A 22,406-nucleotide genomic window follows, 5' to 3' on the forward strand; every position below is an offset into this window, starting at 1 on the left:
GGAAAAGGAGGTGATTGTCCCTCTGTTTGTATAAGGCAATGGTCAGGCCATGCCTTGAGTACTGCGTACAGGTCTGGAGGCCTCATTTTAGGAAGGATGTAGATTTGCTTGAGCGTGTACAGAGAAGGGCAACAAGATTGGTGAGGGGCAATGAAGGGATCTTCTTACCAAGAGAGGCTTAAGTTCTGCAAATTGCACTGGCTGGAGACTAGGCGCCTGCGCGGTGATCTGATTGAGGTGTATAAAGCCTTGAATGGGTTGAGCACGCTGAATTCTGATGGGATCCTTCCACTTGTTCAGATTACGAACCTAAGGGAGCATAAATTCAAATTAAGAAAAGACAGATGTAGAATAGATGTGCGGAAATTTGCCTTTAGCCAGCGGGTGGTTAATTGCTGGAACAAACTTCCATCTGTCGTTGTGGAAGTTGATAGGTTAAATAAATTTAAGGAGGAACTGGACAGGCATTTGGAGGGAATGGTTTTTTTTTTTTTTTTTTTCTGGCTGATGCTGCATAAGCTCATATACTTGCTTTCTTGCATCACATGCCACTATACTACTACATATCTTATAACCAAGGCAATTTAATGTAACTTTAAGACGAAGCATCCCAAACATCAGAGTCACTAGCCGCCACTGATTGAACATATTTAAAACAATCTCAGAGAATTACTCAATAGTTTTCACTATACTGTTATTTTCAACCATATCCAGCCCGGGATTCTTATTACCATTAAATTTAGAGGAAATTGATATTAATTTATTAATGTTAAATAACTGAGTATTATTCGGCCCACAATATTGTTTATTTTCTATTCTAATTCTTCTCAGGACCGTGTTATCATCCTCATAACAATCAACTTTAACAATTCATCGGTAATTGTTTGAACTGTAGATAACCAATCAGATGTTTCTGCATCCTCAGTATTAACAGTATAAATGATATTATTAACATTTAATTTATTCCTTGTTAACTTAAATAAAAGTCCCCAAGGGTCATCATTACCAACACTAGATACCAAATCTTTCCAAGCTTTCATTTTATGCTTATAAATCTCTTTATGATAATTCCTTTTTTTTTTTTCAATTTATATAACTCTGTATACCTTTGAGCCTCATTTGACCCCTGTGCCTGTACTTTTGATATAACCTCCTCAAACCCAAAACCTCTTACGTAATTTAGCCAATTCATTAGACCACCATGGAGTTTTCCTTTGCATTTCCTTTTTTTTTTTGCAACATAGCTAAAGATATTGAATTCTGCACATAATATGCGCATTCCAAAGCATTTAGTTTATTAAGTTCAGCAGGTGGGTAAGAAAAACTAACATTTAAGGAATATTTAAATTTCTCCCAATTTATTTTCTTATAATTAAATGTCCTGCATTCATCAAATATCTTAAAACTGTTATTATCACTTTTCAACAATAGCTCTGTGTATTTTACTTATCTATAATAATTTACTTATCTATAATAAAACTATAATATAAGAATCAGGTACCACATTCCAAAAAAAGATCCTCCTGTCCATGGCCTGCGCTTCCAATGTTATGTCAATAATAGATGATCCGTGGACAATATTAGATGATCAAATCAATATCAATCTTCGTCATCAATATTAGATGATCAAATGTTGAGGGCTTACCACTTAAATTTAACACATGCAGATCATAACATAATATAAACTCTTCAAATGCCATACCTCTACTACCTACTACGCCACAAATTTGATTTGGCATTAGAATCAATTGTAAATACAATTGATTCTAATGCCATTACTACCTGAAAAAAAATTCAATACACTTTCAAAATACTGTATGGAAGAGGCAATACTCATAGTTGGGGAAAATATACAGTTACCAGATAGAAAGAGAAAGCAACAGTTGATACATGAATACAAGTAGCAGTCTGACTGCACATTTTAGAAATAACAGTTACATTTAAATTCTTGTTAAATACTACTATGGCTGTCTTAAGTTTGCAATCTACCACATATGTGACTTGTAAAGTAAGAGGAAAACATGTGCCTTTGAATACATTTCCAAAAGTGCCAAAAGTGTCAGCAGCAACAGCACGAGACCTACTGTACACTGTGCAAGTGCTTGCAATGTAGGGCTTGCATAAAACCGAGAAATTTCAAAACCGAGTTTAACCGAAGTTTACTCTTAAAACCGGTTTTAAAACCGATTTTTTCAGACTTAGGGAAAATAATTAAAAGCTTATAACACAGGTATTTATTTTATCTTGGGTAGATTGTACAAATCGCAATCAAATCTTTTAAACAAAATCTATCACCTCTTATAGTAAAAAAAATAAAAAAATTAAAATTCTCCAAAAAAGTAACCAGCTTGAGATTATACAAAATTACAAATTGTATTCAAATCCTTTGAATAAAAACTATCTTCTCGTATAGTAAACAAAAAAAATAATAAGCCCTATAATAATAATAAATAAATAAATAAATAAAAATAATGTGAAAAAAAACAGCTTGTGGAAATTACTTGACTATTTATTGCTCAGCTTCTGAAAATCCTTTAAAAAACACAGTATATTAAGCATTTTTCCTGATAGACTTGACCTTATTTTTGTGTTAAAGAGAGCAGTGATCGAAAACACTCTCTCAGATTGGACACTTGTTGGTTTAATGGTCAGCAGTGCTCTATAAACTTTCTACAGCTAGTTGCCTCCAAAATTTTAAATTCTTTGCTAATTTCCAATTCACTCGGGTATTTTGAAGGCTCTTCAGTTAATCTCTTTATTACACTGTTACATACTCCCGCATGAGTGCATCTCCAACATCGGAACTAGACGAGTCTTTGTTTTCTTCTAAAAGAACGGTTCGTTTATTTTCAGTTTCTTCATTCAACGCTAAGACTCCTTCGGAATGTTTTGCAAATAATCTCTGATAAATCTCTACAGCATGCTTTTTCAAAACTTGCTTACTTGGAAAATCAAAAAGTTCTTGAACCTGAATCTTTTTATCTAAACTTTTTGGGGTTGTGTACATAGCTCAGCAAAGCCAAAGTTTGGCAATTTCGTCTTGCATTGTAACGCTGCAAAAGGCTTTGGTGAAATTTTAAAGCAAATGGGTTTTCTGCTGTATCAAGCTTAGCAAGCAGAAATTATATTGAGGACTCTGCTTTAAGTAAGTCTGTATCTTCTGAGGTTATAGCCTTCAGAATCATTTCATCTGGTCGCAAAGTTTCACTTAGCAATTCAAGTGTTTTCCAGTCATCGTCAGACACAGCTTCAGTTGACAGTACTGCACATAGAGCATTTGGAATGCGATTTTTCAATTTCAAAACTCTCTCAATCATATAGAATGTGCTATCTCATCTAGTCTTGCAATCTAATATAAGTTTATATTCCTTCCCATTAAATTTTGCTTTAACAAAATTTTGTAATACGTCATTTTTGGTAGGCGATTTTCGAAAAAGCTTGCAAATTTTTCTGACTTTGTTATTAGTTTGTGCAATATTGGCCATTGGATTGAAGAAATAAATGAACTCGTCGGTTTGATAAAGCATGCCTTGCTGTCTTTCTTCAACTGCTTCATCATCACTACTTTCTTCATTATTTTCATTTTCTTCATTGTCTTTGGGAGACTCAGAGACTGTGGCACTATAATTGATTGCTTTTTCATAAAGTACATATATAACTGACAGATGTATACAATGGGCTATATATTGTTGATGATTAGGCGTAATTTTCTTGCCAAACTTAATCATCATTGCTGCTCCATCGGTGGTGCAGGCAACAATATCCTCATCCAAGTTCAAACCAAATTTCTTCAAGTGTCCATTCACAATTTGCTCAGTTTTTCTGGTATCAAGTGAACCATTAATCTCAATAAGACCTAACGACCAATGATTGTCTTTTGAATGCACATTTATATTCATATACCTTTTATTTTGTATAGACGTATATTCGTCTAGAGTCAATGAATACCGTGCACCCAAAACCAATGAATTTTTGAAATGCTGAATGAGTTCTTCTTTCTTAGTTTTATAATAATTCAGAACCATATTTTTAATTTCATTCACTGAGGCTGGTGATAATTTATCGTATTTATTTCTCTGAAGGTGAAGGCTTGATTGTATAAACTCACTCTTGGCAATTGAATTAAAAGAAAATCCATCTAAAGCAGCTAATTTTGAAATCTCTTCTTCCATAGATTTTTTAACGATAAAGTTTTTAATGTTCTTACCATTTTTACGGGAGGTTCACTGTTATCTTGTTTAATGTAAATCTGATGCATTTTCTTTAAATGCAACATCAAAGATGATGTAGATCCTCCAGACGACTTCATTATCTTCTGACATTTCGAACATTGTGTTTCATCTTTGCTTTTTCGAGCAAAATAATTCCATACATTTGATTTCATCTTAGACATATTAAGAGTAATAAATATTAATTAGTAGGAATTTATATCACCGACAATTTTAAATAAAAATATTGAAAATAACAAAGGCACAATACTATGCGTCACTCCCGCAAGCACTGAATGAGGAGTCTAAACGAGGAAAGTTTCAAAGTTTTCACGAAAGAAATATTTTATTTATTTACTGGCAATTTTTTTTCCCCAATTAAATCTATTGTATTTTCAAAATTACATAAAAGCTAAATTTGGTGAAGCTGCTTTTTGGAGAACATTTGATCGCAAATTTAATAGGAATAAAGAAGCAAAAAACTTTCTACGATTGGAAGTTCATGCAATATTCAGCGAATCTGTTTCTAGTGGGTAGCCATCAATAAGGCGCATACCATAACTTGCCTGGCGAACAAGATAGATGGAACGGAGAAATGTCGAGCATTTTCTTTTACGCTATCGCTCCGACTCACTCAGTCGTAAATGAGTACACCTGCATCGTGCCATGATACAGGTGGGAAGATAAAAGGTATTCCATCCTAGATTTGGGCCACTTGCCCATGAGATTCGTTCCCAAACATAAAATAAAATAAAATAAAAAACATGTTCAAAACATAAAGCAGTTGAACGATCCAGACAAACGAACAAACTAAAGAAAATGTGCGTAACAAAAAACTATATTCGAGAGCTAACTAAGAAAATATTCGAATCCGGTTTTAGAAGCTCGGTTTCGGTTTTAACAACTCAATATGAAAACCAATTTAACCGGTTTTATAAAACCGGTTTGCAAGCCCTATTGCAATGTTAACACCTAAGGTGTCTGCAGCATCTGGCCTACCAGTTGATCAAAGAAAGTATACCGCACGCATTACATGAACGAACCTCAGGCTGCACTAGAGACCCCTAGTCACAAGTTGTACTGGGACCGCGCCATAAGAACAGACAAGATTAATCCTGCACACTAGACCGGACATAACCATCACTGACAGGTCATATCAGAGGGGGACCAGTTGGCATGGGCTTACGATTTTGAGGGGCCTACTCCCCCTGGTAGGTTAAACAAAATTAAGACGTGTTACATAATATTGTTTTTTTTTGGGGGGGGAGGATGGTTTACTTCAGATCAGTTTTGTGAGACAATGAAAAAATATGAAAGTGGTGCAGCAAAGAGAAAACATGCCAAATTGCAAGAAGAAGAAGAAGCTGTCAAAAAATGCAAATCAATTACTGACTTCATAATTATACATCACCATCAATGTGATTCAGAGAATGACCACACTGATCTTGATAACAAGGCTGTTGGACCAGGACCAGCTACAGATACAGAAGGTAAAACTCCAAAAGAAAGTGATGATAAACTGATATAGCAAACGGTGGAACCACAATCGCCAACTGAAGCTGATGCTGATAATAATGAAAAAGAGTCGACAACTGTAAAAACCTCCACATCACAAATCGACATTGGACTTATTGATAAGACGAATAGAATTGACACTGAATCATTTCTAAAAGTCCAGGACTTTGAAGTACCAACTGATGTCCCCAAGGATAAGGATAATCACTCATTTACAGATCGCCTTTTAACAGTAACATTGACAAATGGATAGAAATATAAACGAGATTGGCTGTGTTGGAGTCAAGCGAAGCAATCACTGAATTGTGCACCTTGTTTTTTGTTTACCAAGATGGATGTCTCTTCTAATGTGACCAGTCATCCAGAATGGGGTATTGAAAAAGGGTGGAGAAAATTAAAGGATCGCATTCCAAGTCATGAAAATTCTAACTTACACAAGAAAAACTATATTGCACGGAAAGAAGCAAGTAATGCAGCAATGAGCGGTGCTTCAACTTCAATTGGCAATTATATTGTTGACCAGCTCAAGGCTGAAAGTAATAAATGGAAGAAAATTCTTCATCGCATTCTTGATATCATCCTATTTTTGTCAGAGAGGGGGCTCGCTTTCCGTGGTTCTTCTGAACAAATTGACGATAGCCATAAAGGAAATTTTTGGGGTACTGTTGAGCTTCTGAGCAAATATGATTCAGTATTAGCGGCACATGTACGGAATGCACAGGAGAATGAAACACGGCTCCAGGTACACTACCCATTAAATAAAATACAAAACGAGTTCATTGAAATCTGTGGATCTTTTGTGCAAAACAGCATTATTGAAGAAATAAAAGCTGCAAAGTATTTTGCAATTGCTATTGATGGAACGCCTGATTGTTCTCACAAAGAACAGCTATCATTCATCATCAGATATGTGAGGAGGGAAGATACTAGTATTTCAATTGAAGAACGCTTTCTTGCATTTTATGAATTTTCCAAAAAGATGGCTGAAGAAATTGCAGAGAAAATCTTAGACTTCTTAGTAAGTTTCAATCTGAACTTTGAAGACTGTGTGGATCAAGCATATCACAATGGCTCCAATATGGCAGTAAAGTACAGTGGTGTGCAGGCTATCGTAAAGGAGAAGAATGAGAACTGCATTTTCTTCAATTGTGCAAATCATACTCTGAATCTCGTTACGGATTATGATGAAGCCTGCAGTGAAGCTATAACATTCTTTGGAATCATACAGAAAATGTTCAATGTCTTCAGTTCAAATCCCCAGCGGTGGGAGATATTGAAAGAGCACCTTTCTGTCTCACTGCATAAAATGTCAAAAACAATATGGTCAGGGAGAATTGACTGTGTAAGACCAATTGGACGGCATTTCGACAGTGTTAAAAATGCAGTGGAAGAGCTGAGTAAAGTTACTAATTTGACAGCTAATCTTCGGGGTATCAAAAAATACTTTGAAAAGGGGTATCAAAAAATACTTTGATACCTTTGAATGTGTGCTGATGTCAGCCATTTGGATTAAAGTTCTCACAATGATCCATGAAGTCAACTTGATAATAGAATCTCGTGATGCCACATTAGATGTAGAAAGGGACAACATTGATCAACTACGGGCAGATATCCTGAAGCTGAGAGAGAAATGGAATGATATATTTAAAGAAGCACGGCGTGTGTCAATCAATATTGGTATGCTAGATAGTTTTGCTACTCGCATGTTGAGTTTTGCTACTCTCATACCAACTCAAAAGGATTCCGAAAATTACTTCAGGGTGAATGTGTTCTTCACCATAATTGACTTTGTTATTGATGGCCTTTCACGTCGCTTTTCTGCAGTCAGGGACATTTGTGGACTTTTTGATTTTTCTGTTGCACTAGCATTAGCATTAGTAGAGGCATTTGATGCAAGAAAGCAAGCTTATGCAGCATCAGCCAAAAAAAAAAAAAAAAAAACCACTTCCACTTCACCCCTCTGTTCGTTCAAAATACCTGTCCAGCTGAGCCTTAAACTTATTTAGGCTATCAGCCTCCACCACAAGGGATGGAAGTCTGTTCCACCAACCAACCACCCGCTGGCTAAAGGCAAATTTCCGCACGTCTATCCTACATCTGTCTTTCCTCAATTTGAATTTATGCCCTCTCAGGTGATTTTTCTGAGCTAGAGGAAAAATCCCATCAGCATTGAGCATGCTTAAACCATTCAAGGCTTTATACACCTCTATCAGATCACCTCGCTGGTGCCTAGTCTCCAGACACTGTAATTTGCAAAACTTAAGCCTTTCTTCGTAAGAGCACCCCTTTGTTCCATTCACTAATCTTGTTGCCCTTCTCTGTACTCGTTCCAGCAGCTCTACATCCTTCTTGAAATGAGGTCTCCAGACCTGTATACAGTACTCTAGGTGTGGCCTGACCATCGCCTTATACAATGGAATAATCACCTCCTTATCCCTGCTGGAAAAATTCCTGTATATCATTGACAATACTCCATGAGCTACTCTTGCAGCCCGTCTGCACTGCTCAGAGAACTTCATATCTGCCTGCACAACCACCCCCAAGTCCCTTTCATTCTCTACCACTGTCAGTGTAGTACCACAGAGTTGATACGTTGCTCTGGGGTTGCTGTTTCCCATGTGTAGTACTTTACATTTATCAATGTTAAACTTCATTTGCCACCTCTCAGCCCATCTGCTCAACCTTTCCAGATCCTGTTGCAGCAGCATAGTGTCAGTAGTGTCCTTAACGACCCTGCCAACCTTTGTATCGTCGGCAAACTTGGACATTAAGCCCGATATACCATCATCAATATCATTTATAAATACAGAAAACAATAATGGACCCAACACTGAGCCCTGAGGGACTCCACTAATAACATCAGTCGACGATGAGCAGTGTCCATTGATTACCACTCTCTGTCTTCTCCCCCTCAACCACCCCTTTATCCATAGCAGCAATTTGCCTCCAATGTCACACTGCTCCAATTTGTGTAGCAGTCTTCCATGTGCAACAGTATCAAAAGACTTTCTAAGATCCAAGTATATAATATCAAAGTTATTCCCTGCATCCAGTTCTTTTGTGACTGCATCATAGTATCCAATCAAGTTGGTCAGGCAAGACTTCCCCTTAACAAAACCATGCTGTGTCTGAGCTATAACTGAAGTCTTGTCTAAATGATCCTGCAGTGCTTCTTTAACCAGTGCCTCCATTACGTTTCCTGGAACAGAAGTTAAGCTCACAGGTCTATAATTACTTGTGTCAGCCTTTGATCCTCCTTTGTGAATTGGGGTCACATTTGCACATTTACAGTCTATGGGTACCTCCCCTGAGTCCAAGGAAGCTCTCATAATTATGGCTAAGGGTTTGCTTACTTCCTTTGCTGCCTCCTTTAATATAACTGGATAGATCCCATCCACCCCGGGTGCCTTTCTTGTGTTTATCTTCAACAGTTTCTCCTCCACTTTACTCCCAGTTATTTCAAGATTCTGTAGCTTACTGCTAGAGTTGAATACACCTCTGGCATTCCCCTCGCTGAATAACTCCTCATGTGTGAATGTCGATGCAAAATATTCATTTAGTTTTTTAGCTACCTGAGCAGGATCATCAACACTTGACCCATCAATATCAAGTGGACCAATCTGATTCAACCCCTTCCTTCTAGAGTTTACATAAGTAAAGAACTCTTTGCTGTTTTTCTTTGCATCCCTTGCCAAGGATTTCTCGTAATCTGCCTTCGCCTGCCTAACCTCCTTTGTAACTTGGTTGCATATCAACTTGTATCTATCATAGGCTTCTGTGTCATGTGTTAATTTGTATGTATCCCATGCATTTTTCTTCTCTGCCATATGCCTCATTAGTTCATCTGACATCCATTTTGGCCTAAACCTTGAACAATATTTCTTAGTTGGTATGTAAAGCCTAGTAGCTTCCAAGATAAGTTCTTTGAATGCTTCCCATTTTGAATTTGCTGTTGGTAACATCATCAGTTAGTCCCACTGTATAGAATTTAAATACTGTCTCAGTCCATCGTAGTCGCCTTTACGGAAGCAATAACCCTTCCCTTTACCCCTAATGGTAGTTACCTCTTTGAGTAAATCCCACTTCAGCACACTGTGATCACTGCCACCTAGTGGTTCATTTATCTGCAGATTCTTAATGCATGAAGAATCACTGCTGATAATCAAATCCAGAGTATTACTCCCTCTAGTTGCCTCCCGAACATGCTGATGTAGAAAACAATCATCCAATAAATCCACAAAAGTCCTGCTAGTGTGTGAGCAACCAGCCCCCAAATTCCAGTCAATATCTGGGAAATTAAAATCTCCCATTATAAGACACTCTGATTTACTGGCCCACTCTATTTCCCTGTACAGTTCCTTATTATACTCATCAGAGTCATTAGGCCTATAGCACACTCTTATTCTCAATTTTGATCTCCCAATGTTTATGTCACACCAAACTGACTCCACACTGCACTGTCCAGCGATGTCGACTGGCTTCACTTCCTTGGTTTTTATGTGTTTCTTAACTAATAGCATAACCCCTCCTCCCTTCCTATCCTGTCTATCCTTTCTGTAGACGTTGTACTCCACAAATTACAGTTCTGCATCCCTTATATCTATGTGACACCACGTCTCTGATATCCCAACAATATCTGCCTTCGATGTTTTGAGCAATACCTCAAATTCATCAAATTTATTTACTAAACTCCTAGCATTGGTGTACACGCAAGTATACCTGCACCTGTTTCTATTCTTAGCTACCCTAACACAACCCATGTGTTTACTTGTACCGCAATGGCTCCCAGCAGTCTCTGAAATACCATGCATCTTGTTTTTCAGGCTTCTGCTCATTCTAATAGAAGCAGTGCAAGAATCTCTTTCACCTCTGCCAGTGGCTACTGTCAATCTATTGGTCTTTGTCTCTCTCCCCAAGCTAGCAGTTTTCCGACCCACCTAACACTGCCTCGATAGCATCAGCAAATATTCTTGCACCCTTTCTATTTAAGTGTATCCCATCCCTGTAGAAGCAATCTCTCCTGTTAACAAGTACAGTCCAGGCTGAAAAAAATTCTACCCCTTGAGCCTTGCACAATCTTTCCAGGGCCGAATTGATCGACAAGGCTCTCATCATATACTCCCTCCTATCGTGTCTGGGCAGAATTGCAGACACTTTCAAATTCAACCCTAATTCTCGGCTTTTGTTCAACAGTGACCTGTACTTGTTAAGTAATTCTGCCGGTCTCCTACTCTTAATATTATTAGTGCCAACGTGTACAACTATATCACCTTTTGTGCCCTTAAAAGATGATATTCGCTCTACAACGTCATCAACCTTTGCCCCTGGCAGACATACCCTGGTCCTGTTCCACCTATCTTTTTTACAAAGCATGTTCCCCGTTTCCCTGACAATAGAGTCACCAACAACTACTAGTTCCTTCGGGACCAGCGCATTCTGCCTTAGGGGTTGTCTCTGTGTCACGCGATGCCCAAGTGCAAGCTCTGGCGTTGATGTGGGCAGCTGAGAGCTTGATGGGCCCCTCAATTTAGTTTCTTCGAGGGCATCCACCCTGTCCTTCAAGCTCGCATATAGGCCCACAAGAACGCCGAGTTGTTGCCTGATATCGATAACTCCTTGCATCGCGCCCACACAAAGACATCCCCCTTGGCAGTAACATGTCCCGTACCCGATTGCTCTGCAAACATCAAGCAAACAGTGCATTTTATAAGGCTGTGAGTCAGAGGACAACTCCCCCCCTCAGTTCTGCTCTGAGCCACAGCACTTCCATTAGCTTGAGCCTTTTGCTTTGCTGCTCTGGTCTGAGTCATGATTCTATTAATTTATTAATTAATTATGTTATGTTATTAATTATATTACGTTTGTAATCTAAGTCGTTATATGTATTTATTTAAACGTACAATTTAACTGCTAACGAAGTTCAACTAACGCTATCTAGCACGGTATATAACCTACGGTATATCTAGTACGGTATCACAATGGCGGGAAAGTTACTAACGGTAACGGTAGTTACGAACACGTGGAAACCCTTACCGATACTTTTACAAGGGCGAGTAAAGAATAAATACACCAAATTAATCAAAAAATCACAAAATAATGTTATACTACTAAATTTAAATCAAAAGTTTTAGAAAAACAATAATTTCAAATCAATAAATAAGAAAAATCCACTTAGCGGCTTTGAACACGACCGTCACTAGTAGCCTCGTCAGCAAGTCGTTTAAGCAGGCCAGCAAGTCGTCACTTTAAGCAGTTAGATTAGCATTAGCATTAGCATTAGCATTAGTAGAGGCATATGATGCAAGAAAGCAAGCTTATTCAGCATCAGACAAAAAAAAAAAAAAAAACCCTCTCCCATTTCACCCCTCCGTTCGTTCGAAATACCTGTCCAGTTGAGCTTTAAATTTGTTTAGGCTATCAACTTCAACAACAAGTGATGGAAGTCGGTTCCACCAACCAACCACCCGCTGGCCAAAGGCAAATTTCCGCACATCTATCCGACATCCGTCCTTCCTCAATTTGAATTTATGCCCTCTGAGGTGATTATTCTGAGAAAGATGAAGAATCCCATTGGCATTGAGCATGCTCAAACCATTCAAAGCCTTATACACCTCTATCAGATCACCTCGCCGGTGCCTAGTCTCCAGACTCTGTAATTTGCAAAACTTAAGCCTTTCTTCGTAAGAGCAACCCTTTGTTCCATTTACTAATCTTGTTGCCCTTCTCTGTACCCGTTCCAGCAGCTCTACATCCTTCTTGAAATGAGGCCTCCAGACCTGTATACAGTACTCAAGATGTGGCCTAACCATTGCCTTATACAAGGGAATAATCACCTCCTTATCCCTGCTAGAAAAATTCCTGTATATCATTGACAAGACACCATGAGCTACTCTTGCAGCTCGTCTGCACTGCTCAGAGAACTTCATATCTGCCTGCACAATTACCCCCAGGTCCTTTTCATTCTCCACCACTGTCAGTGTAGTACCGCAGAGTTGATACATTGCTCTGGGGTTACTGTTACCCATATGTAGTACTTTACATTTGTCAATGTTAAACTTCATTTGCCACCTCTCAGCCCATCTGTTCAACCTTTCCAGATCCTGTTGCAGCAGCATAGCGTCAGTAGTGTCCTTAACGACCCTGCCAACCTTTGTATCATCTGCAAACTTAGACATTAAACTTGATATCCCATCATCAATATCATTCATAAACACCGAAAACAACAATGGACCCAACACTGAACCTTGAGGAACTCCACTAATAACATTAGTCCACGTTGAGCAGTGTCCATTGATTACCACTCTCTGTCTTCTGCCACTCAACCATCCCCTTATCCATAGCAGCAATTTGCCTCCAATGCCACACTGCTCCAATTTGTGCAGCAGTCTTCCATGTGCAACAGTATCAAAAGCCTTTCTAAGATCCAAATATATAATATCAAAGTTATTCCCTGCATCCAGTTCTTTTGTGACTACATCATAGTATCCAATCAAATTGGTCAGGCAAGACCTGCCCTTAACAAAACCATGCTGCGTCTGAGCTATAACTGAATTCTTGTCTAGATGATCCTGCAGTGCTTCTTTAACCAGTGCCTCCATTAATTTACCTGGAACAGAAGTTAAACTAACAGGTCTATAATTACTTGTGTCAGCCTTTGATCCTCCTTTGTGAATTGGGGTTACATTTGCACATCTCCAGTCTATGGGTACCTCCCCTGAGTCCAAAGAAGCTCTCATAATTATGGCTAGGGGTTTGCATACTTCCTTTGCTGCCTCCTTTAATATAACTGGATAGATCCCATCCACTACAGGTGCCTTTTTTATGTTTATCCTCAACAATCTCTCCTCCACTTTCCTCTCAGTTATTACAAAATCATCCAGCTCACTGCTAATGTTTACTTTACCTACATCATTCTCCTTCCTGAATAACTCCTCATGCGTGAATGTAGATGCAAAATACTCGTTTAGATTGTTAGCCACCTGAGCAGGATCCTCAACTGTTGAACCATCAATATCCAGTGGACCAATCTGATTCATCCCTTTCCTTCTCGAGTTCAAGTATGTAAAGAACTCCTTTCTGTTTTTCTTTGCATCCTTTGCCAAGGATTTTTCGTAGTCTGCCTTTGCCTGCCTAATCTCCTTTGTGACTTGGTTACAGACCAACTTATATCTATCATAGGCTTCCATGTCACCCATTAATTTGTATGTATCCCATGCATTTTTCTTCTCTGCCACATGTCTCATTAGTCCATCTGACAACCATTTAGGCCTAAACCTTGAACAATATTTCTTAGTTGGTATGTAAAGCCTGGTAGCCACCAAGATTAGTTCCTTGAATGCTTCCCATTTTGAGTTTGCTGTTGGTAACATCATCAGTTGGTCCCACTGTATAGAATTTAAATACTGTCTCAGACCATCATAGTCGCCTTTACGAAAACAAAAACCCTTCCCTTTACCTCTGATGGTAGTTACCTCCTTGAGTAAATCCCACTTCAACACACTGTGATCACTGCCACCTAGTGGTTCATTTATCTGCAGGTTCTTAATGCATGAAGAATCACTACTGATTATCAGATCAAGAGTATTGCTCCCTCTTGTTGCCTCACGAACATGCTGATGTAGAAAACAATCATCCAATAAATCCACAAAAGCCTTGCTAGTTTGCGAGTGACCAACCCACAAATTCCAGTCAATATCTGGGAAATTAAAATCCCCCATTATAAGACTCTCCGATTTACTGGCCCACTCTATTTCCCTGTACAATATATTATTATACTCATCAGAGTCATTAGGCCTATAGCACACTCCTACTCTCAATTTTGATTTCCCTATGCTTATGTCACACCAAACTGACTCGACACTGCCCTGTCCATCGATGTCAACTGGCTTCACTTCCTTTGACTTTATGTGTTTCTTAATTAATAGCATAACCCCTCCTCCCCTCCTGTCTTGTCTATCCTTTCTATATACATTGTATTCCCCAAATTCCATTGGGGATTTGACGACGAGTTGACGACGAGATGACGAGTTGTTACAAAAAGCTAAACAGTTTCAGCTGCGATACCCAAGTCATAATTCAAGTGATATTCAGAGTGAAGTGCTTCTTCTTTTTGATGTGAATTTCAAATTCGATGCTGTGTTACCGAAGAAAATTTATGGTCAAATATTGAACTTGAGATTGGACAATATTTTCCCAAATGTTCTCATTGCGTTGCGCATTTTTCTGTCATTGCCAGCAACAGTAGCCTCTAACGAGAGGAGCTTCAATTTCTTAAAACGAATTAAATCATACTTTCGGTCCACAATGGTGTACGAACGTTTGCATGGATTAGCAATTTTGAACATCAACAGTGATAAGGCAAAGTTGATTGATTTTTCTGCTGTAATAGATGAATTTGCCCAAAGAAGAGCACCGAAAGCATTTCTGACTGTGAAGAAGTGATGACCATTTCTGATCTGAAATTCCGAATACAGAATAAACATGAATGTAAAAAGTTAAGTTGCTACAATGGATAAAAGGATGGTTGGGTGGGAGAAGACAGAGTGCTAATCAACGGACGCTGCTCTTCGTGGATTAATGTTATTAGTGGAGTACCACAGGGTTCGGTGTTGGGCCCACTGTTGTTTTGTATAATTATCAATGATATTGATGAAGATATATCAAGCTTAGTGTCGAAGTTTGCAGATGATACAAAGGTTGTCAGGTTTGTTAATGACAGTAATGGCAGTGTGCTACTGCAAAAGATCTAGAAAATTTGGGCAGATGGGTTGTGAGAAGTAGCAACTGAAGTTTAACCTTGACAAATGCAAAGTACTGCATACGGGTAGAAGTAACCCCAGAGGAACGTACCAACTGTGTGGTACTACACTTAGGGTGGTAGAAAACGAAAAAGACCTGGGAGTAATTGTGCAGTCAGATATGAAGTTTTCTGAGAAATGCAGGCAGGCTACCAGAGCAGGTCATGTAGGTTTTGTCAATGATATACAGGAATTTTGCTAGCAGGGAAAAGGAGGTGGTTATCCCTTTGTATTGTATTTACTGCTTCTTATTACCGTACTCTATTGTCTTATATACATTTTGAATGAAATTGTTTGCCATTACCTTTTTTATAAATCGTTCTAGTCCTTTTATTCAGTTCTGTTACTTGTAAGTACATCATGTACATGATGTACTTAATCAATGCTAAATACATAAATCATTTAGCACTGATTACAAAAATAGTTAATGAGCAGTTTGAAATGGGGCCTACGTTTCCCATCTGGCCTGGGCCTATTACCAGCTTTGCACGGACCTGATCCCTGATAAGGAGGAAGGCTGCCTACCCAGAATGACATAGCGGTGCTCAAAACCAGCGGAAAACCTAAGAGGAAATATCAAGTACACAGACCTTAAATAGTAAGTCAAGATATAGCATATGGAACAAGTAAAGACCATCTCGATCACCTTCTCAACCACCAGGATAGCGCCAAAGAGCGTATCTAAGAACCTAGCAGGAACAGGCCTCCCAAAGAACACCTACAGAGAACTTCAGAAACGGTGATCCTGAACAACTGTAGAATAGTCAGACTTCCTCTACCAATAATAATAATAGCCAGATATAACAACCACTTCATGTACTTGGTACAGGTACCCATCGCGGGGATGAAGAAAAAACCACAAGGAGAAAAAAGAAGATAAATATAATAATAAACTGATTAATGAACGCAATATATTACATTTCAGGCGCGTTCGATTTTTTTAAGTTAATTGAATTTTTTTTCTTTTCTTTTTCTGTGATTAATATAAGTAAAAAGTAAATATAGTTAAATCATTATCAATTAATTACTGAGATTATAACTTTGTAAAACATTTAATAAAACAATAGTTTTATTAAGTTCTACTTAGCTGTTCAGTTTGATTACAACTGTTTATTATTTATTACTCTTCTCCCATATACTGATTTTTTAAGTCTCTTTAAAATTCTCTCTCTCTCTCTCTCTCTCTGTATATATATATATATATATATATATATATATATATATATATATATATATATATATATATATATATATAAAGGAAAAGTTGGCCGAAATATGAATAAAAGAAATAATTAAAAGGTGATGACCTGTAAAATAAAATAGATTACATGAAAATAAAGGTAATGGCAGCTGGCATCAGATAAGGGTGGGCAAATTTGAATATGGTTCAAAAAGGAGGAATAGAGCAAAATTGCAATTAAATCCAATGTCATAAAAGGTAAAAGTTCATACATGAGTAAAGTATTTCATCATAGGACTACACCTGACCATTCTGTCCATGCATCAAAGGTACGCAGTGTTTATAATGAAAGTTACGGTGAAATAAAGGTAAAATTAAAATTAGGTGTAAAATGAACTGAATACAAAATTTATAGGATAATAAAAATTATCCTATAAATTATTATAGGAATTGAAGCAAACAATAAATGGCAAACGCCAGTACCAAATGCCGACGTAATGAAAGGTCGAAAAACAAAAGTTGAAAAAGGAGATCTAAAATCGAAAATTAAAAGCGTTAAAATTTTGAAAATCTATACCTGAGATTCAGAAAAGAAAGGGCTGGAAATGACAGTGCGAAAACACAAGTAAATAAATAAATAATCTTTATTTGTCCTACCATACTAAATAAGGTGTTACAATGGTGAGTGACAAATTCCCTTCACGGCAGTAAATGCTAGGGGATTTACATAAAAAACAATATAAACAAATAGAAAATATAAATTCATTAAATTTACACTGCCTTTCTGTCCTGACAGTTCACGTGCAAGTTGCTCAGAATAACAACAACTACTGAAAAACACTTTAGACACTTGTTCAAAGAAGCACACAATTCCGTACACACTTCAAAAACGCGCACAATTCCGTACACACTTCAAAAACGCGCACATACATGTTAGCAACAGTAGCCTCAGCGAACCACATCGTGGTTGTTTTTCTGTACTTCGGATCTTCCATCAGCCTTTCGAGGTCAATTCCAATTTCAGATAAGCAGCAGATTGATTCCAGCGCCCTGGCTGGTATGAACCTATCAGCCATCTTCAGTCTGTTTGCTTTCATCCTCAGGGATTTTGTGCCTCTTTAGGCCGATGGCGGGATGTGCCACTCATAAATCTGCCAGAAGCACGGTGAGGATATCACGCCCGTCATCATCTTAATTGAAGTTATGAGTCGTTTCCAGGCAATAATCTGGTAAACGCTATAGTTTCAATTGTTCCGCAAGCAGCGTGGTCCTTAATTGATGAGGGAGATGGTGTTTATTGTTGGCCCACTTCAGCAGCCAGGATTCAGTAGCATATATTCTCCTAATGTAGGCGTGGGGTGGTAGACCCACAATTCAGCACCGTACAATATGGCTGAATACACTGTTGTTTTTATGTATTGTGCGGCTGTCGCAGGTTGTCTGACGTGCAGAAGGTGCTGCTTGGATGTCCATCATAGATGTCCAACAACAAAAATCTCCCCAGAGGATGCGGTTATTGTGGATCGAGCGCATGGGTTCTGGGACCGTAAATGGCTCGAGAACTTACGAATCTGTTCATCCGACAACAATACCATGAATAGGGACAGAGGTATGCGTATGCATCCCCTGTTTGAAACCATTGTTCTAAGTACGAATGAACTGTTTTTCTTGACACGCCCCCGAGCTGTTTCCGCTTCCAGTTCAGACCATGCGCCGACTGAACCACGTGTATAAGTACCGTGAGCCTGTTATATAAGGAAGTGTTGCAGGAAGTTTTATTACTGCTGAGGAAGGAAGCCGATGCTTCCGAAAGCTACAGGTTTTTATCGCTTTTAATCCGGTTTATTTTAGTATATTTTATTGCAAGGATTTTATTACAGTTTTAATGTTTTCGCAATGTACATAATTTAATTTATTATAATATTAGTTTTTGTAAATACATAGTGTAGTAATTTTATTTTATTTTAATTTGTAAATTTTCAGTTACAGTAAAATACTTATTCTAATGGTTGGTGTATGAGTTTATTTATTGCTAAGATATGAATTTGCCCAACCTCAGAGGCTTTTTCCAGGATAGATAGTTCATCCTCTTTACCAGTAAATCGGTAAAGAGGATGAACGTAAGTTTGGTGTCAAAAATTATCCCCAGATCTCTATGAGTTGTGACAGTAGGGATGGGCATTCCATTTATTTTTAGATATATGAGAATTGGTGATTTTTTGAGAGAATACACCATCATTACAGTCTTTTCCGAATTTAGGGCCATTGGTTATTATGATAGCTGCAACCACTGTTTTCGCACTGTCATTTCCAGCCTTTTCTTTTCTGTATCTCAGGTATAGATTTTCAAATTTTTAACACTTTTAATTTTCGATTTTAGATCACCTTTTTCAGCTTTTTTATATATCTTAACACGAAATACCAAATTTACATAACAATACAAGCGAAACATGCCCGGACCGTCTAAAGCAGGGGTGGGCAACAGCCGGCCCGCGGGCTACATCCGATCCGGCCCGCGACGATGTTGAATCCGGCCCCTCGGTATATGCATAAATATAGAAAATCCATACCTGACTACACTCGCCGTAAACGTTCGGCTTAATTCGGTTCAATCGGGAATCGCGGCCAGTACAACAGTAACCAAGTGATTCTACGCAGCGTCAAAGAGTTATTTCCTAATTATTATTGTAGCATCGATCGAACGAAGTTCCTTTGGGTTTGACTTCTTATTGAAAAAAAATAATATTGGTGCGAGATATTTTATGTTTTATGCCTTTTCTAATTATTACAATTTTTAATTTAATATAATTTATAGCCCATAAAATGAGCCAATTAAAAAAAAAAGAAAAATTGATGCCGAATGCCGCATTTTCAATGATAATTGGACATTCAGATATATTTTTTAAAAATACATTAATAATTTGGTAATTCAAGTAATATAACATTTTTTAGGTTCTGATTTTTTGTATTAAATCGTTCAATCTATTCCGGCCCGCATCATGATACGAAAATTTCATTCGGCCCGCTGACGAAAAAAGTTGCCCACCCCTGGTCTAAAGCTAACAATACTGCATTAAAACTACATTTAATATATGAATTTCTTTTTCCATAGACTTTGCATAGAAAAAAGAATTAATAATTTCTGGATTTATATTGGTTCCCCGATTTTAATGAAATTTAGGATGGCTTCCCAAACTTTCTAAAATAAGAAAATTAAAAATTGCATGAAATTCCGTCCACTAGAAGTCCAACTTCAGACGGATGGACAGACATGGTGAAAAATCAAAAAAAATCAAAAGGCGCTTATATATGCAAAAGCTGTGATATACTCCTACAAAATACAGCATGATGGGAAGAGCTGAGGTAAATATTTATAACAATCAATCAGTAAATAATAAAATTAATGCACAATTAAAACATACAGGGTGTCTCAAAAATATTGGTACAAACGTTTAGGGAAGGTAGGTAACATCTAAAGGAACGTGAATCGCATAGGAACCCGTAACCGGAAACGTCATGGGAAAGTAGTAGTAGTAGAGGCACAAGAAGCAGAAATGACACAAGACAGTAATTAGTGACAAACATTTATTTTACATAATATTAACAATGGAGTACGAGATGGATGCATTTCATGATGTTACAACAGATGCTCGAAGGTTCCACCATGAAACGCGATGCATGCGTGACACCGACGCAGCATGGATTGGCGGACACGGTCGAACACACCTGGAGTTTCTTTGACAGTAAATAAATAAATCTTTATTTAAATAAATCTTTATTTGTCCTACCATATTTAAAATATAGGTGTACATTGGTAAGTGACAAATTCCCTTCACGACAGAAAATGCCAGGCGATTATCATAAAATGCGAATAAAAGAATGTCTAAAATATACAAGAAAGGTTAAATATACACGAAAAGATGACATTTAAACTACATTACTCTTCATTACATTTCTGTCTAGAGTCCTGGCAATTGTAATACAAAAGTTCATCTTAACATCACATCCACTGATCAACTTGTGCGAGATATACATTATTCAATTGCGTACACACAGTTCTTGACAGAAATTCACACAACTACTAGGCAACAGTAGCCTCAGCGAGCCACACTGCGGTTTGTTTCCTATATTTCGGATCTTCTATGAGCCTTAGTAGGTCAATTCCGATTAATGCAGATGGCGGGATGTGCCACTCACAAACCTGCCAGAAGCATGGTGATGATATCGTGCCAGTCATCATTTTGATTGTAGTTATTAATCGTTTCCAGGAAATGATGTCTGGTAAACGCTGCAGTTTAAGCTGTTCAGAGAGCTGCGTGGTCCTTAACTGTTGAGGGAGGTGGTGCTTATGGTTTGCCCACTTCAGCAGCCAGAATTCACTCGTACAGTAGCAGCAGCGCAGACGAGTCTCGCCACGAGATCCATTTCCGTCTCCACAGGCGATTCATACACGATAGATTTGAGGGCCCCCCCAAAGAAAGAAATCAAGACTCAATAAATCAGGTGAGCGTGGGGGCCAGGCAACGGGTCCACCACAGCCAATCCATCGACGCCCAAAAGGCCTGCTCAAATGGTCACGAACACACCTTCCATAATGGGCAGGTGCCCCGTCATGTTGCGTCTCACATTTGCTGGAACATCGTCAGGTAACCCTGGTAGAACTTGTTCAAGAAAGATCCGATATTTAGCGGAGTTCATGCGGGATGGTAACAGGTATGGGCCGACTAAGCAGTCACCGACCATACCTGCCCACACATTTATTGCGAAGCGATGTTGTGCCGCATGGCGGCATGGGGGCGCACACCGTGTGGGTTGTCGTGAGCCCACACATGGGCATTGTTTGTGCTGATCTGATTGAATAAGCCTTCCCGAGTGAAATAAGCCTCATCCGTGAACAAAACATAGGCTGGAAATTCATGTCTTGAACACTTTCTTGGAGAAACCACTGCGCAAAAGCCACACGTGCAGGATGATCTTGGGGGAGCAGTAACTGAACCCAAAGGGTTCAGTTACAGAAAGGGGTGTAAGGAATCGCCGTACCAGACACGCTGTACACTGCAACGAGACGCTCTAAGGCAGAGGCAATGGCACGTGTGCTGGTAGTAGGATTATTCTGGACGGCATTCAACACACACACTTTCTTCCATGGTAGGAGTTCGCGTCGAACGTGGTCTGCCCGTACTACTCCTGTTACTTCTAAATGATCCATAATTGCACAAATTTTGATGCACACGTGCAAACAAACGGTGGTCCGGTACATGTCTGTCTGGGAAGCGTTCTCCATAAATTCGTTGAGCGGCTCGTCCATTGCCCTCTGCTTATCCATACACTAGGTGCATGTCTGCCAGCTCACAGTTCGTATATCGATGCATGCTCTTCGTGCGGCAACCAGAAATGAGTAAACCAGAAATTTTCCCTCTCGCGAACTGATGAACAGCGCCGTCTACCGACTTACGGTGACGTTTCCGGTTATGGGTTCCTATGCAATTCACATTCCTTTAGATGTTACCTACCTCCCCTAAACGTTTGTACCAATATTTTTGAGACACCCTGTATAATTTAAGAACTATAATTAAATGAAGCCGTGAATTAATTTTCCGAATTAAGAAGCTATTAAAACAAATGAACGGGGAAAAAATTATTAATTTAATACATAATTAATTAACGTCAATTCAAATCAATTAACGCACGGTTTTTATATACTGA

At 38.4% G+C, this 22,406-nt stretch overlaps 2 protein-coding genes across 2 annotated transcripts in view; one reads left to right on the forward strand and one right to left on the reverse strand.

The window, feature by feature from the left end:
* The window catches only part of LOC150078668 (uncharacterized), a 207,181-nt gene that overhangs the window by 156,828 nt on the left and 27,947 nt on the right, over positions 1 to 22,406 (reverse strand). The window lies entirely within an intron of this gene.
* Positions 6,055 to 7,197, forward strand: LOC150078669 (52 kDa repressor of the inhibitor of the protein kinase-like). The gene has a single exon (XM_090382226.1). The coding sequence runs from the start codon at positions 6,055 to 6,057 to the stop codon at positions 7,195 to 7,197; it is 1,143 nt and encodes a 380-aa protein (XP_090238352.1).

Source organism: Mastigoproctus giganteus, chromosome 10 (assembly GCF_048544385.1).
Source record: "Mastigoproctus giganteus isolate SK-2022 chromosome 10, ASM4854438v1, whole genome shotgun sequence".
Classification (NCBI taxonomy): Eukaryota; Metazoa; Arthropoda; class Arachnida; order Uropygi; family Thelyphonidae; genus Mastigoproctus; species Mastigoproctus giganteus.

What these genes read in the sequence shown, in the direction of transcription:
- LOC150078669 (XM_090382226.1), top strand. Translation starts at nt 6,055, where the DNA reads ATGGATGTCTCTTCTAATGTGACCAGTCATCCAGAATGGGGTATTGAA.